Source organism: Sinocyclocheilus grahami, unplaced genomic scaffold (assembly GCF_001515645.1).
Source record: "Sinocyclocheilus grahami isolate Dianchi unplaced genomic scaffold, SAMN03320097.WGS_v1.1 scaffold1016.1, whole genome shotgun sequence".
NCBI classification, from domain to species: Eukaryota; Metazoa; Chordata; class Actinopteri; order Cypriniformes; family Cyprinidae; genus Sinocyclocheilus; species Sinocyclocheilus grahami.
The window spans coordinates 190,013-204,881 of record NW_015506195.1 but is presented as its reverse complement, the minus strand read 5'-3'; the positions used below and the strand labels follow the sequence as shown (position 1 = coordinate 204,881).

The 14,869-nt window shown below is 37.7% G+C and overlaps 1 protein-coding gene across 1 annotated transcript in view; it reads right to left on the bottom strand.

Annotated features, from left to right (window-relative positions):
* Positions 1-13,507, bottom strand: part of sv2ca (synaptic vesicle glycoprotein 2Ca) — a 49,214-nt gene extending 35,707 nt beyond the window's left edge. The window contains exons 1-3 of the mRNA XM_016250939.1: positions 13,293-13,507; positions 10,471-11,126; positions 1,581-1,761 (exon numbers count right to left, since the gene is read on the bottom strand). Of these exons, the coding sequence (XP_016106425.1) occupies positions 1,581-1,761; positions 10,471-11,056 (767 nt within the window). The 5' untranslated portion in view covers positions 11,057-11,126; positions 13,293-13,507. The remainder of the gene's footprint in view (positions 1-1,580; positions 1,762-10,470; positions 11,127-13,292) is intronic.
* Between the last annotated feature and the right edge of the window lie 1,362 nt (positions 13,508-14,869).

Below are 14,869 nucleotides of genomic sequence, written 5' to 3'. Positions count from 1 at the left end.
TCTCCTAATAAAACACAAAAGGTGTTGGACTTGAAGCAGCACTGCACAGACTGTTCTGTGTGTGACATTAAAGTACCACGAGAGCAATTAGACAGCATTTTAAATGTTTGTTTTGATGTCAAATAAGTCTTGCTGTTTGCTTTTTTTTGTTAAAGCAGTGTTGCTGCTGTAAAGTTATACATCTACAGTTGTGTTGCTGGGTTTTAAAGCAGGTTCGATTTTTTTTTCTTCCTTATCACTCTGTATTTACAGGATTTCACTGTCCACTCAGTTCAAATGTGGATGAATTGCTACACATAGATGTGTGCACACACTGTCAGAGCTGTGTGAGATCACTACCATCCTGCTTTTGTGGGGGTGGGTAGGGGTGTTCAATAATTATTATTATTATTATTATTTTCCCATAGGTTTTTAACATTCTAAAAACTCTTTATTCCAAATATACTACAAGCTAGTCAGTGTATTCAGCAGGTGTAATGTATTCTAAGTTGCTTCAGAAGTATTGCAAGTATTACTACGTACAACAATAAAACATAAAAAAGGAAATTTACTTTTGGTACTTAAGTACTTTTAAAAGCAAGTACTTCTGTACTTTTACTTAAGTAAAAATCTGTCTTTACAACTTTTACTTGTAATGGAGTAATATTTGATCAGCAGTATCTGTACTTTCACTCAAGTAATGGAGTTGAGTACTTTGTCTGCCTCTGCTTATGAGTAACAGTAAAATGCTGCAAATCATTTTTTCTTATGCTTGAAACGCGATTTACACCTTTACAAAGCTTCTCTTGCGCATGCAAATTTAATTTACGCTTACAGTCTTATGTACACTTCCACAAATATTACCCAGCGTATGCAAACCTTTTGGACTTCATTTTACCTTCAAAAATAAATTGCTTGTTGTATTCCTCAACTGTAAGTCACTTTTGATTAAAGCGTCTGCCAAATGTAAATGTAAATATTCAGGAATCATTCTGCTCAATATGCTGATTTGATGCTCAAGAAACATTTCTTATTATAAACCGTGATTATTCCTCAGACAATAATCGTACCAACAAAATATATAATCATTGCATCCCTAGTCAGAAGCATGATGTAAGTCACTTTTGATTAAAGCGTCTGCCAAATGTAAATGTAAATATTCAGGAATCATTCTGCTCAATATGCTGATTTGATGCTCAAGAAACATTTCTTATTATTATCAATGTAAAATCACGTCATGCTGCTTAATATTTTTGTGAAAACCGTGAAACAAGAAAACCATTTTTTCAGGATTCTTTGATGAATAGGAAGTTTAAAAGTCCAACAATTATTTGAAATAGAAATATTTTGAAACATTATACATGTTTTACTGTCACTTTTGATCGATTTAATGCATCCTTGCTGAATAAAAGTATTATTTATATATATATATTTTTTGTTGTACTGGCCCCAAACAGTAGTCTATATACTGTATATAAAATTTATTTGTATTATATGATGTACAAAATTTAAAGTCACTATCAAGATCCACGTTTTGGACTTGACAAGTCTAATGTCTCGAAGATTTACCACAGATTGTGTGCTGCGGGAAACAGACTCACCCGAAGCCGGCTATCATGCGACAGAACAGGAAGAAGCCATAGCCCTGCACAAAAGAGGACAGGAAGGCGAAGAAGCCATTCATGGACATGCAAATGAGCAGACACTGCCGTCTGCCCACCTTGTCAGCCATGCCGCCCCAGAAGAAGGCCCCTACCATCATCCCCAGATACACAATGCTGCCTGTAGTAAATAAAAGAAGAGTGGGAACACACACCTCAGGCGGAGTAACACACAGACTGACGCAGTCATATTCAGCAGAGTTTGTTTTTGTCTTCATTCTTGTTTGGCAGCTGATTTATATATACTGGTTTATAAGCAGCTGCTTCTCAGAACAAGAACACCATTAAACTTTCAGTTAACTGATGTTTTCACCTGAGGATTTCCTTTGTTGTTTTCTGGGTGAAATGCAGGAGACCTTCCGGGATGATGCTTGTAGCAAGGGAGTTTGTGTGCAGTAAAAATGTTGATTACACAAGTAGCCCAAAGGAAAAACAAATAACCATTAAAAATGTATCAGATTAATCTCTACAGAAGACCTCAGACATCACAGGATTTAACTAAAAAATAACTTCAGCTATTGTGTATTGTAATAAGATCCCTTACATATCTAGAGCAGAAATAATATACTGCAGATGGTGCATAGATAAAAAGAAAAACCACTCTAAAAAGTATATTAAACACAGCAACATACATAAAATCTGAGTCTAATTGTTCCTAAATTATTACTTTGATGAAAAATACAGGTACAATAAAATAAGCACATTTAAAAAAATAAAGGTACATTTTAAAATATAATAAAATACAATATAAATGTTATTCTTCTGTAGCAGACTGATTTCTCTGCAAATAATGTATTTAACAGGATTGGAAAAAGGGAAAAGCTTGGTTCATTAGAATTATATTAATAAATTCAGACATGCAATACATAATTTATGGAATGAGCTTTAATGTTACATATGACTAAATCCTGATGGTTAAATAAAAGTAATGTGTGTGTGTGTGTGTGTGTGTGTGTGTGTGTGTGTGTGTGTGTGTGTGTGTGAGATACTAAAAATCATTGTAGCAGACATAAATACATAAGTCTTGAAAAAAGGGAAGAGCTAAAATATTACATAAGACTGAAATTGGGGATAAATTGGTGGATATAGTTGTGTTTAAAAGAAGAAATGCAGTGACACTTTTTACACTGAGCATGTGTTGCAATGCACAAAACATTTAGGAGATTTGCTGATTTCTCAAAGTGTAAATGTTCTCATCTGATACAGCAGCTTTCTTTGTGACCAAGCACTATTGAACCAGCACAGCAATTAATAGTGAGCAGTAAACTGCTTTGCTGGTACAGTGACAAGCCTGCTAAATAGATTCACTTTGGAGGTAGACTACTTTAAGACTGGTGTGATTATACAAATGCTTTTATTTAATGAAGCAGAACCTGCGTATGATAAATGCATGTCTAACATTCCAATAATACTGCAGACTCATAGAGGTATAAAAGACACATTTGTCTCCAGATGCTCTTTACTTGTAATGAACACTCCTGAGATCATGTCAGGCATTGCACTTTTCAGCAAGCTGCTCACTTAGAAAGGTCATACCAAACATTTATTTATTTCCCCTCAATTTTTAACATTTGTAAAAAAAAAAAACAATGTGCCAAAAACATAATTTAGTTACTTAAAAGCTCCCATTCCAATCCATTGTAACTGGATATCAATCAGCTATCAAAACTGTCTGCCTGTCTTGGCTTACTGAAGCTGTAGTGGGTTAGACAGGTGATAGAGAGTGAGTCTGCTGGCTAGTGGAGCTGTATGAAAGCAGTTTAGTGTTGACTGGGGCTGTTGACACAGCAGGGAGTGCTGGTGTATGGAGGCCTGTAGGGGACTAGTGCTTATGGCTGATTATGTTTTCTCAGCAGGGTCTAGTGGGGTTGACGGTCAACTCAACAAAGCTGAGAATCATACAGCTACTTCTACGCCAATAAAGGACAACTGTTGCAGAGAAACGCAATGCACAATAACAAAAAGGTGAAGGATTAATCTGTTTTCTTGCACACCTACAAACATGATTCAGCACAAAAAATATTAATACAGGATTTGTTTCAGACAGTGTAAAAAGATTCCGGAGTTTTTATTTTCATTCGTTTTTAATTGCAGTGATGGTGCCAAACGCAAAAGTATTTGCATTCCTCCGTGAAATTCTCTGTAAAAAATCGTATATATATATATATATATATATATATATATATATATATATATATCCCTTTCTCTCTTTTGCACACATTGAGAGGCTGTGCTCTTGTAAACTCTACAGTGGGGTGATTTCACTGCAGTTTAGCAAAGCTCAGTGTCTCCTAGTCACCAACACACAAAAAGAGACAGATAAAGAGAATAATGAGAGAGGGTGGACTTAGAAAGAGAGTGAGAAAAAGGGTTATGATAAGATGTAGTCACAAATCAGCCACTGATTAATACACAAAATGTAAGCCAAATGTAATGGAAGATACATCACACAATGTGTTCAAAACACCATCCATTACTATAATTGTGTGATGGAGTAATTTTCATTGCCTTCTTTCTACAGAATACTAAATGCCCCTTAATTCCCCCGATTAATAGATTTTAATCAGGATGAATAGCCTGATAGTAGTTGAGTAATAAGGAACGCAAATAAACTGTGAAACTACATTGAAATAAATGGACCTGTACAGACAGAATGGATATATAACAAAAGTCAATTTCCTTCTCTAACTCATTGAATAATACCTATAACCATTGTGACAGAAAAGGACAGTAAATATCAAAATATCACTCACCGAGAGATATTCACTGTTTAACATGACTGAATTAGACTGTTGATAGTCAGCAGGCTCTGAAAAAGGGTTTGGAGTTTGGAGGTTTTTAGGAAGGATTAAATTGATTAAAGGTGACCTGTTATGCCCCTTTACAAGATGTAAAATACGTCTCTGATGTCCCCAGAGTGTGTATGTGAAGTTTTAGCTTTTATAGATTGTTGAAATTGCCACTTTTAGGATATGAGCCAAAACGCACCTTTTTTGTGTTTATCCCTTTAAATGCAAATTAGCTGGTGCTCCCGCCTCCCTTTTCAGAAGAGGGCGGAGCTTCAAGAGCTCACTCTCTGGCATAGAGACAGAGCACATTTAGGCCACACCCACACCGAGGGGAAAAATAATCCAATCCTCTCCATTGACTTTATATTGTGGGAAGCTGTCTCCTTGTAATTTCTGACTTAATCTGTTTTTGTAACTTATATGTGTTTTTAACATAAATTTCGGTGTATTTTACAGTTTAAGCGCAATAAGACTTTAAAATGCATGATTTCAGCACAATATACATGATAATCAAAAACCAAACAGATGTTTTTTGGCAGAGTATTTGAGGTACAAGCTGTAAAAGCACAGCCCTATTCTAGAAAAGGTGGCGGGGAACAACAGCTAATTTGCATTTAAAGATACAGGCACGAAAACAGTGTGTTTCTGCTTCCACTCAAAATTGGCATTTTTAAAATGATATAATAAATAATCTGTGGGGTATTTTGAGCTGAAACTTCCCAGACACATTCTGGGGACACCTGAGACTTATATTACATATTGTAAAAAGGGGCATAATAGGTCTCCTTTCAAATATATTTAAGCAGTTATTTTAAATGATAATATGTCACAATATTACTGTTTTTACTGTATTTTTTATTAAATAAATGCAGCCATTATGAGCATAAGACACTACTTTGAAAAGGTTAAAAAGATATAAAAGCATTTCAGCCTTTTTAAAAATATATATTTCTTTTGATCCTTAGTGTTTCAATCCTTCTAGCTGAGGAGCAGCAAATTCTTCTGCTGATGACCGTATCTGATCTCAAAGGCCAGTAGCTGTACCGGCAGTCACGGCCGGCCACGTGCGATTATGTCTTAAAAGCCATTGACAGAGTAAGTACAAAGAGAGAGGGCAAGCATGAAAGAGAGGGAAGCAGAGCATGCCACATAATGCCCTCAGGGCTCTCCAGATGAGTGCATAAGTGAAGAAAAAGCAGGATAAAAAAGGATAGAGAGAAATAGTGATTTGATTAAGACTTAATTAAACTGATACAACACATAAGAATGTTAGTTGAAATGAATATCAATGACCCTAAACCAGGTCAATGAGAAATTGCAGACTTTTTAAAATAAGTATCACACACTTGCCAATCAAATAATATCAAAATATTTTGGTATTGTTGCTTCATTTTTGTCCAGTATAGTGAACTGGTGAAACGTGTCTGTTGTAAGTTTTCCTTTGACCTAGTTTTCCCCAATGAGTTTGTTTCATCCCATTCACCTATGTATCATTCATTACCTTATTAATCATCTCGTCTGCCATTTTGTTTTCCTGTGTATATATGCCCTCAGTTTCTGTTTGGTCTTGGTCTTGATTTGCGTTTGTTCTTTCTCTGGGTTATTCTCCTGTCTATCGTGTTTGAAGTTAAATTAAAGACTGTTACTGTTTACTCCTTCGTCGTGCGCTTCTCTACAGCCACATACCGTGACAGAATCCAGGACCCAAAAACTGTTTTTTGCAGCACGTTTTTTTTTTTCTTCTTCTCTTTTCTCTCCTCCCTGTCACCATGACCATGACCACCTGCCGTTGCCCTGCTATGTCTGGAGCAGAGTGACCGCTCTCATGGAGTCTCACACCAGGGATTTTTTGGAGTTGGTGTGCCAAACGCACTATCCAGACCACTCACTTTGAGTGTTTTACATCTCAAGCCTCAGCGAGCAGTTCAAGGCATGCCTCCCAGGGAGCGGCCCTCGTTACAATTTTGCTGCATTTGTGAAGTGGGTGCTGGATAATAATGGACTACATTTCTCTGTCTGCTCTGCTGAGGAGGACATCTCCAGCCCCACTCCCGAGCCAGAGCCCAGCCAGCCATCATCACCCAGCTGGATCTTCTCCAACAACTTCCGAATCGTCTCGTCAGCGATCCTTCTCCTGCGTGTTCCAGGTTGTCTGGATCTTCTGCACAGATTTCAGAACCTTCACCTTTAAGGCTCCTCCATTTGTGGGTTCCAGACCAAGGACCTTCAGGAGTTCAAGACTGTGAAATGGATTCAACTAGGACTGCACGATTAATCACATGCGATTTGTCATGCGCATCTCGTCAGTAAAGCCGGTTCTGTAGTAAATCTCCATCATGTGCTTTAAGATGGAGGGGCATTTACTACACAGAGCTGTAGATCACTGACAAGCTACGCAATATCACGTTCATAATCGCAAGCGATTCATCTGCGATTATGAATAGCTTGTCAGTGAACAATGGCTCTGTGTAGTAAATGCCGCTCCATCTGCATTTTTCCGACTTTTCCGATTCCGACTCAGCACATGACCAGGCAGAACGGAAATATCACTTTTCCATGACCTGAGACTCGAACCCATGACCTTTGGGTTACAAGACCGACTCTCTACCATTAGGCCATGAGGGGCAGCGGGGCAACAAACTAGGGCATTTGTTTACAAATGCGTCTAATTACAAATCATTACTGAAATACTGTAAACATTTGCCCATTAAAATGTTGAAAATTATGCTAATGTGAAAACAAAGTGTAACTGGTGGTCGTTGCGTTCCCAGATGCGCACTAAAATCACACCACATTCAAAAACCGTTTTCACTGCCTTCACTGTGAACGGAGCCGTGGCAAACAGCAGATCATGAGCTGATCGCATGAATGAAGTGTGCGCTTCGCTTTGAAACACGCAGCTCAAACAGACTTGATGAGGGGATACAGATACAGGCGGGCCGCCAGTCTGGTTAATGAATGGGAAACACTATGATCATCTAATTTGCATTGGATTTTATATAACCGATGTCAGTAAATATCAAATAATCTCTTGATTTATTTGTTGAATCTAGAATAAGGTTTACATTTAAATTTTAATATTAATATTTATGCCGAAAGCCATTACACTTGTGGTGCTACTTAGACCTAAATTCACTACATTCAGTGGTGCCCTGTGTAGCGTCTGCAAAGGATCACTGATGATCATTTGGGCTTTATGTCTCAGATATCCTTTTAGCCTTTTGACATTTGCATATAAATTACAGACCTGGCTGCACAGTCTACATTTATATGGGTGCTAAATCTCAGACTCACGCCTCAAGTCTGACTTTCCAGCAGTTTTACCTTAAAGAAACTTTGTCGATTCACTGTGGACTCTCAAATCTTCAGAAGAACCCGACGAAATCCTCCAGCTCACTCCTAATAAACTCATCAAGAATCTCAGTTGTCTACCGCATCCGGACTCTTGTTCAGCAACGAGCCAATGCAAGTAACCGTTTTCAAACTATTTAGATGCGTTTCTAAGTAGGGCTGGGCAAATAAAATTATTTTTCGATTAATGATTTTTTAAATGATGTCGATTCAATATTGATTCTCAAAAGCCGTGAATCGATCTTTTCCGGTATTTATTTCAGCACACATTTAAAACAAGATCTGATTAACGTGAATCTTATTATTAGTCTTCTCCACTAGATGTCACCCTTATTTACCTTGCATGATGTTACAACAGAAAGCCTGTCATTCATGCAGCGCTTATCATGGCCATACGTGTGATTCGCAATGCTCAGGTGAAATGCTATAGTAATACTATAAATATGCGGAAGCATTTGATATCACGCATAAGGCGCCATGATTTCCGCAATGAATGAATGGCGGATGGCACAGCGTACTGTTTTGTTTACTACACACATACTAAAGCGCCGATGACGCTTGCGGTATTTTCAGCTTCTGCCGTCTCACTATATGATGATATGAACACGAATGTCATCTCCAGCTGCTTTGAGAGTCACTTCATTAGCACTTTACCGTTTCATTTGAGAAAACTACCATCATATCACATACAGAGCAGCTGCAAGTTCTTCACGGCAACTCGTCAAAATAAAAGTTTAGTTTAACGTTAAGAAACTGTCAGAATATATTACTATTTAGCAGTCTTAAGACTCAATGCTACTACTGCTAATAAATATGAATAAATCTTTATTTTTAAAGGAATAATCACATCTGTTTTCTTTTTAATTTTAACAGTAAACCTCTGTTGTGCAGCACTTTGTTTGCCAAAAATTAAATGGGTTTAATTTTCATTTGATCAGGATAAATAAAATTAATGTTTTATGCCTTCACCTGATTACCAGAAAAATTAAGAACATTTTATAGGGCCCTATTATTGTTTAAAAAAGGAACCTATACAAAAAATGATTAGGTTTAAAATACAAATTCTTAATTTCTTTTTATTAATTCACCATTTGTAAACTGATGTTTACTGTTCATTTTTTTAGAAATATCAATAGCATTTGTATTAAAACTATATTCACTGAATGTAATCAAAAAATCGAGAATCAAATCGAAATCTAATCAAATCGGGACATCTGAATCGATACCCAGCCCTATTTCTAAGTTTGGGCCCCTTCATCAAGGTGATTCTTGATTCTCTGATGATTCTCATTAAGTTGTGGTTAATTGATTTTTAATGCCATTCTTTTGTTGTTCTCTCTCTCTTTCCTTCATTCTGTATCTATGTGTTTTGCTTAGTTTAGTTGTATGTTAACTGTAGTTTCATTTATTAAATCTCTTATTTTCACAATTGATTGTCTCTGTGTGCTGCTCACAGTCCCTGAACGTTAATCTTGCTACATGCTGAGTTACTGCTAGTACTGTACATAAAGTAGGAAAGCTGCTCTTTCTTGGCCAGGAAGATAATCTTTCCTAGAATTGATAAATGATTCTACTGTCTGCTTGGTGGACGAATAGATTAAATAATTGTAATATTGATTCTGCTACAGTTAATTCTGAGATTTAATCTAAATATTTATAATTAATTATAACCAGTTATAATTAATCATAAATATTTCCCCTGTGAGCTAATTTGCTACACCCGTGTGAGGCTATCTAAAATTGAGATCACTACATATTTTTATAGAAAAAATATTTTTTTAAAAATTCAGGATTTAAGAGATAGATTGAAGAACAGCCTTAATTAAGAATATAATTCTTTTGTAACATCATAAACAACTTTTTAATTAAATGTAATGCATTTGTCTGAATAAAAGTATCCAATTCCTTTAAAAAAAATCAAATCTTATTAACCCCAAACCTTCTGGGTATTTATCTATGTATGTATAATATGTTATTGTTCATATTAATGGGATTGATTGGGTGTTATATATATATATATATATGTATATGTATATGAAGAGTTCAGATGCAAAAGCCTCTAAGTGCTGTCTGAAATTTTCATCTAAAGATTTTCCTTGGTTTAGGTTCAGTAATTTGACTCTAATGGCAATGTAAAGGTTCTTTTCTATGCAATTGAAGTGAAATAACTGAACATAAACAGCGGAGCCTGCTAAAAATCCTCATTTTAGATGAAAATTATATATATATATATATATATATATATATATATATATAAAATTTATTTTAAGAAATAAATTTTATTGTAATCATTTAAAAATTAAAAATAATTTTGCATGATAATGTTAAAAGTATGTTTTTTTAAAATATGCATAGTTACTGTGCTAAGAATTATAAATATTTATGTACATTTGTATTATTGTTATTTGCTTGCATTTATGTTATTGTTATTTGCTTGCAAACAATGAAGAAAACAGAAAAAACTAGTTAAAGAAGATAAGAACCACCTAGAAATTTGACTTTTTTTTAAAGTAATTTGTTGGTTTCTATTTCCAGCAGCCCAAACCGTTAAGCCTGGTACTATTAACACCAAGCTCATAGGTTGAATTCCCAGGGAATACATGATTAATAAAATGCAAACTTTGCATACAGTGTGGCATATGCATTAATACAGTGTCAATGTACATTTGTTAGTTTTGTTATATTCTTACCTAGCCATCCAGAGCTCGAGTCAGGCACACACATATCCATCTCTGCACTAGGGAGAACGAAGCCCACCACGAAGACCTCCACACCATCAGACATGAGCGCCAGCCCCAGCGTGAAGAACAGCTGCCACTGAAACCTGCCATGTCCACACTCCTGTATGATGAGCTCGTACTGCTGCGCCAGTTCCTCCTCATCCGCCTGCCTCTCGTTCTCCAGCTCTCTTCGGTCCTTCAGGCCGTCTGCCAGCGGCTGTCCCAGAGCCACCGGTTCATCTCTGGCCTTTGCATCTAAGGGGATCCCCTGGTACTCCCCTTCATATATCTCATCCTCGTCATCGTGACCCTCAGTGGCATCGCTGGATCCCTCTTCATCATTGGCGTGGTCTCCTGTATAGTTTCCATCCGGCTGGCTGTAGTAGTCATCATCTTCATCCTGGAAGCGCTGGTAGGTGCGACTGCTGGAGTACTCATCTGAGGCATGGTCCACAACTTTGTTAACCTTCTTAATAGCTTGTCGTTTGGCCTCCTTAGCAATGTCTCTGGCTCCTTTCATGAGGAAAGACTTGTCTTGTGGAGCTGTCTCATTCATAATTAGACGGTGGCGGGAGGTCTGCAGTCACCACAGAAGAAGAGCTTGTGCCTTTATGGCTCTCATGAGTCTGTGAGAAACACAGGTTTAAAGTTATATTGTGAGTGCTAAAGCTTTGGGCTACATAGTTCATAAATAACCAACATAAATCTTTGGAAAAGCCACCTTCCAAGGGGACGATATGGTCTGGTTTATTTTATTTATAGCTGTAACAAATTTAAGAAACATTCCCATATGGTGAGAAGTCACAATACAGTTATATAGTCTATAATCTAGAAGTATATGAAGTGTCACCTGTTGATTTAATGACAGCAGCACTCAAACAAAACCTGATGATCATGTTCTATCTTGTGCTTCGCTGCAAGCAAATCTGACACTTTATATTTGTTTTCATTTAATTAGCATTTAGAAACTTTCCTGTAGTCTCAACTCATTTTTAATTCTATCTGAATGCTATTCGCAAATATTATAAATATATGGCATGACAGTATTGTATCTGAAAATGTTGACACTGAGTTATAGCAAGGAAACCACACAATTGGAAGCAGAAGACTACATTACAATGTAAATTATTCTTTCTGAACATGTTTAACAGATTATTCAAATATTATTCCTCTGTACATATACGTTCATCTTGAGATTACATAACATCTCCAGAATCAGTGAAACATCAGGGTATCATAATATGATGCACTAGCATGCATGGTTAAGAGAAAAAGTAGGCTTGGATTATATGAGGCTTGTCGCTCTCAATCAAGACACGGCCGGTTGCATCACTCTGCAGGTAATTCAATAAAGCCTTTTCTCAATGGGCAGAGCGAACCTTCCCACCAGCATGAGCACAGCTACAGGAGCAGAATTTAATCTTATCATCGGACATGTGTTCCCAGTCATGCAAACTAAATGCAACAGACAAAAAACCTCTTGTGGGATGCCAATCTTAAAGGACAAATTACTGCATATTTACACAATGTGCACCAAATATAAATGATTTATCTCTGAATTGCTCAGTGCTTATGCAGCCTATAATGAGGCAGAATCATGCAGCTGAACTATATGACAGCAAAGATAAAAGCCTGGTCAATGCAGCATCGCTGATGAAATACTGTACAGTCCTCGAGAATACAACCTTGGAACTAGCTGAATGAGTTTAAAGTGCATGACTGAAATGAAAAGCTGGATTAGTTTTATCACCACTTTTATAGAAAACACTGACCACAATCGTGTAAAAATCATTTTCTTTTATAAAATGGCTTAACATTAGCATGTTGGCCAGCTTATCCATAATCAAAAAGAATTTAAAGGGATTTAAAGTTGCAAGACTTATCTGGAAAACAAAGTTAGTCTCAGTCCAATAAAGCTGAATGAAAATCACCCATTAAGTGGCATGGCTCAACCAGCATGTTAAGCTTATTTGACTCAAAACAAAGACTCAAAATGGATCTCACTGTATGTAAATGGATTTGGCTGTGTGTTATTATCTCAAATAAAATATTAATACTATTATATAGAAAAAAAGAAAAAAGTATTTGACAAAAAGTGCGTCCTATCAAAATAAGAAATAAACTAACGAATTCATTTTGTAGCTATTGATAATTTTTTATTTACCATTAAAATAAATAAATATTTGTAAAATGTTGCAAGTAAAGCTTGATAAATGCAGTCAACGCTTAGTGTAAAAACAGATACAACTTTTTAATTTCCATGTCTTCCCGCCATAAAGGATTCAAATTATTAAAATTGTCATACCCAAGAAGGAATATTAAAAAATGCCATACACTTGTGTAATTTTGGTCTCTCAGTAGGCTACTTCTCTGTGTCTATGTCTCTCTGCAGTGCTCGTGTTGCCTGCGGCGGGGGACCCGCGCGCTCTGTGCTCTATTCCAGCCACCGATCAGTCGCTTTCGCTCATGTCAAACCCGACTCCAGAGCAGCGCTCAATCCCACTCCCTCAACACGCTCTTCTAATGACTGAACATCATTTATAAGAACTAAATGTCTTTAAAAAAAATCTTCAAATCAACCACTTTTAGCTCTGGGTTTGGGGTCCTGCATGTCCGAACAAACAACTTTTGTTTCTTGGACAAACCGAGCTGTCATAATTTTCATTTCATGTGCATCCGTCTCCTTTATGCACTGACTGCTAATTCAGTTGATCGTAGGATTTGAACATTTTCTTTATTAATATAGAAAAATGGGTTGTTATGAGGCGAAAGTCTTAAAAGATTTGACTCACCCTTTAGGGAGCTGAGCAGATGAGATGTCGATGTTGGTTCTCCATTACGATACGCCCGTCGCTGCTAATGAGTAAACATTTATTTGTATCCTAAAGGCATCCAAAGGTGTTTTAGGGCTGCAGCTCCTTCTCTAGAGTCAAGAAATAGAAAAGACAGACAGACAGAGAGAGAGAGACAGAGAGAGAGACATTTGCTGTGTGTTGTGCTATGCGGAGAGACCTGACGGAAACACCGCGGTGTGACGTAAAGAAACCCCTACAAGTCCGCGCTGGATTTATGACGTATATGTCCTATTGAAAGTCAAACCGGCATCTCTTTGCCAGATCACGACAAAGTGGCATGATTTAAAGGTGCACTTAGCATTTTATGACAATTAAGAAAGTTTTACACAAATAAGTTAATGAGGTTTTTGAAAATTGTAATAAAATAAGGATACAATAAATGGATATATTGCATGAGAGCTTTCAATTTAGTTTTCATTATTGCTCATTTAATAAATATTTAAACAACTGGCAAAACTAGGATTTTTTTTGTTGGTCTTGTCAAATTGAATTTATAAACAACCTCAAGTTTATTTCATGTGGTTATGCATGTAATCAGGGGTGAAACATTAAAGGTGCACTAAGCGATTTTTACCAAACGATGTTGATACTTGAAAGCACGAAAACACGAAAGCACGAAAACATACCCCAACAGGACCTCCCTATTTTGATAACTCAGCCCCACATGTACGTTCACAACCCTGGCAGCGACGATGGCGGAATCTGATATGCCTGCCAACCGCAGCTTATTCAAGCAAAAGCCAACACAGAAAAGTTGTGTGGAAAAGCAAAATCAATGTAACTCACCTTTTAAGAAGATCCCTTCTGCTCCTTGAGTTTCTCCACCGCTGAAAAGCTGCTCTAATATTTACGCGGGTCCTACCTCTTGCCTGATCGTAATCCTTTATTTTAATGTTTTGTTTCTCTGAAATTTTCATTTTCTCTTATCTGCCATCTCTCGCTATTGTCACGGTTGCAGACTGTGTGGAGCGAGGAACGAGGAAACGAGGAATTTCACACAGAACAGTCTTTAATTATCCACAGGAGGAAAAACACAGGGTAGCCAGGAGACACACGTAGCATAATGATGTTTAGAACCGACAAACACAGACGGGCTTATAAACACAGGGACAAAATAGACACAGCTGGAATTAAACTAACACAATTAACACAAGGCGAAACTGGGTCATGGGAAAACTGGGGGGGGGGGGGGGGGGGGGGGGGGGGGGGGGGGGGGGGGGGGGGGGGGGGGGGGGGGGGGGTGGGAACTTGGGAGGAGGCTCGGGAGGAGGATGGGCACCCGGGAGGGGGCCGGCAGACAGAGACCAGGGAGGCGACAAAGGAGGGAGGAGCCAGGGAGGAGCCAGGATGGGCCCAGAGCAGGAGGAGCACAGCAGGACCCAGGCCACAGCCATGATGACGGCCCACGATGTAGCCGACGGAGGGAGGAGGCATGGAGGAGGAATGGCCGCCGACTCCAGGGGGCCGACCAATGACGGCAGAGCAGGTGGTGGAGGAGCCCGAGGCGGAGACGG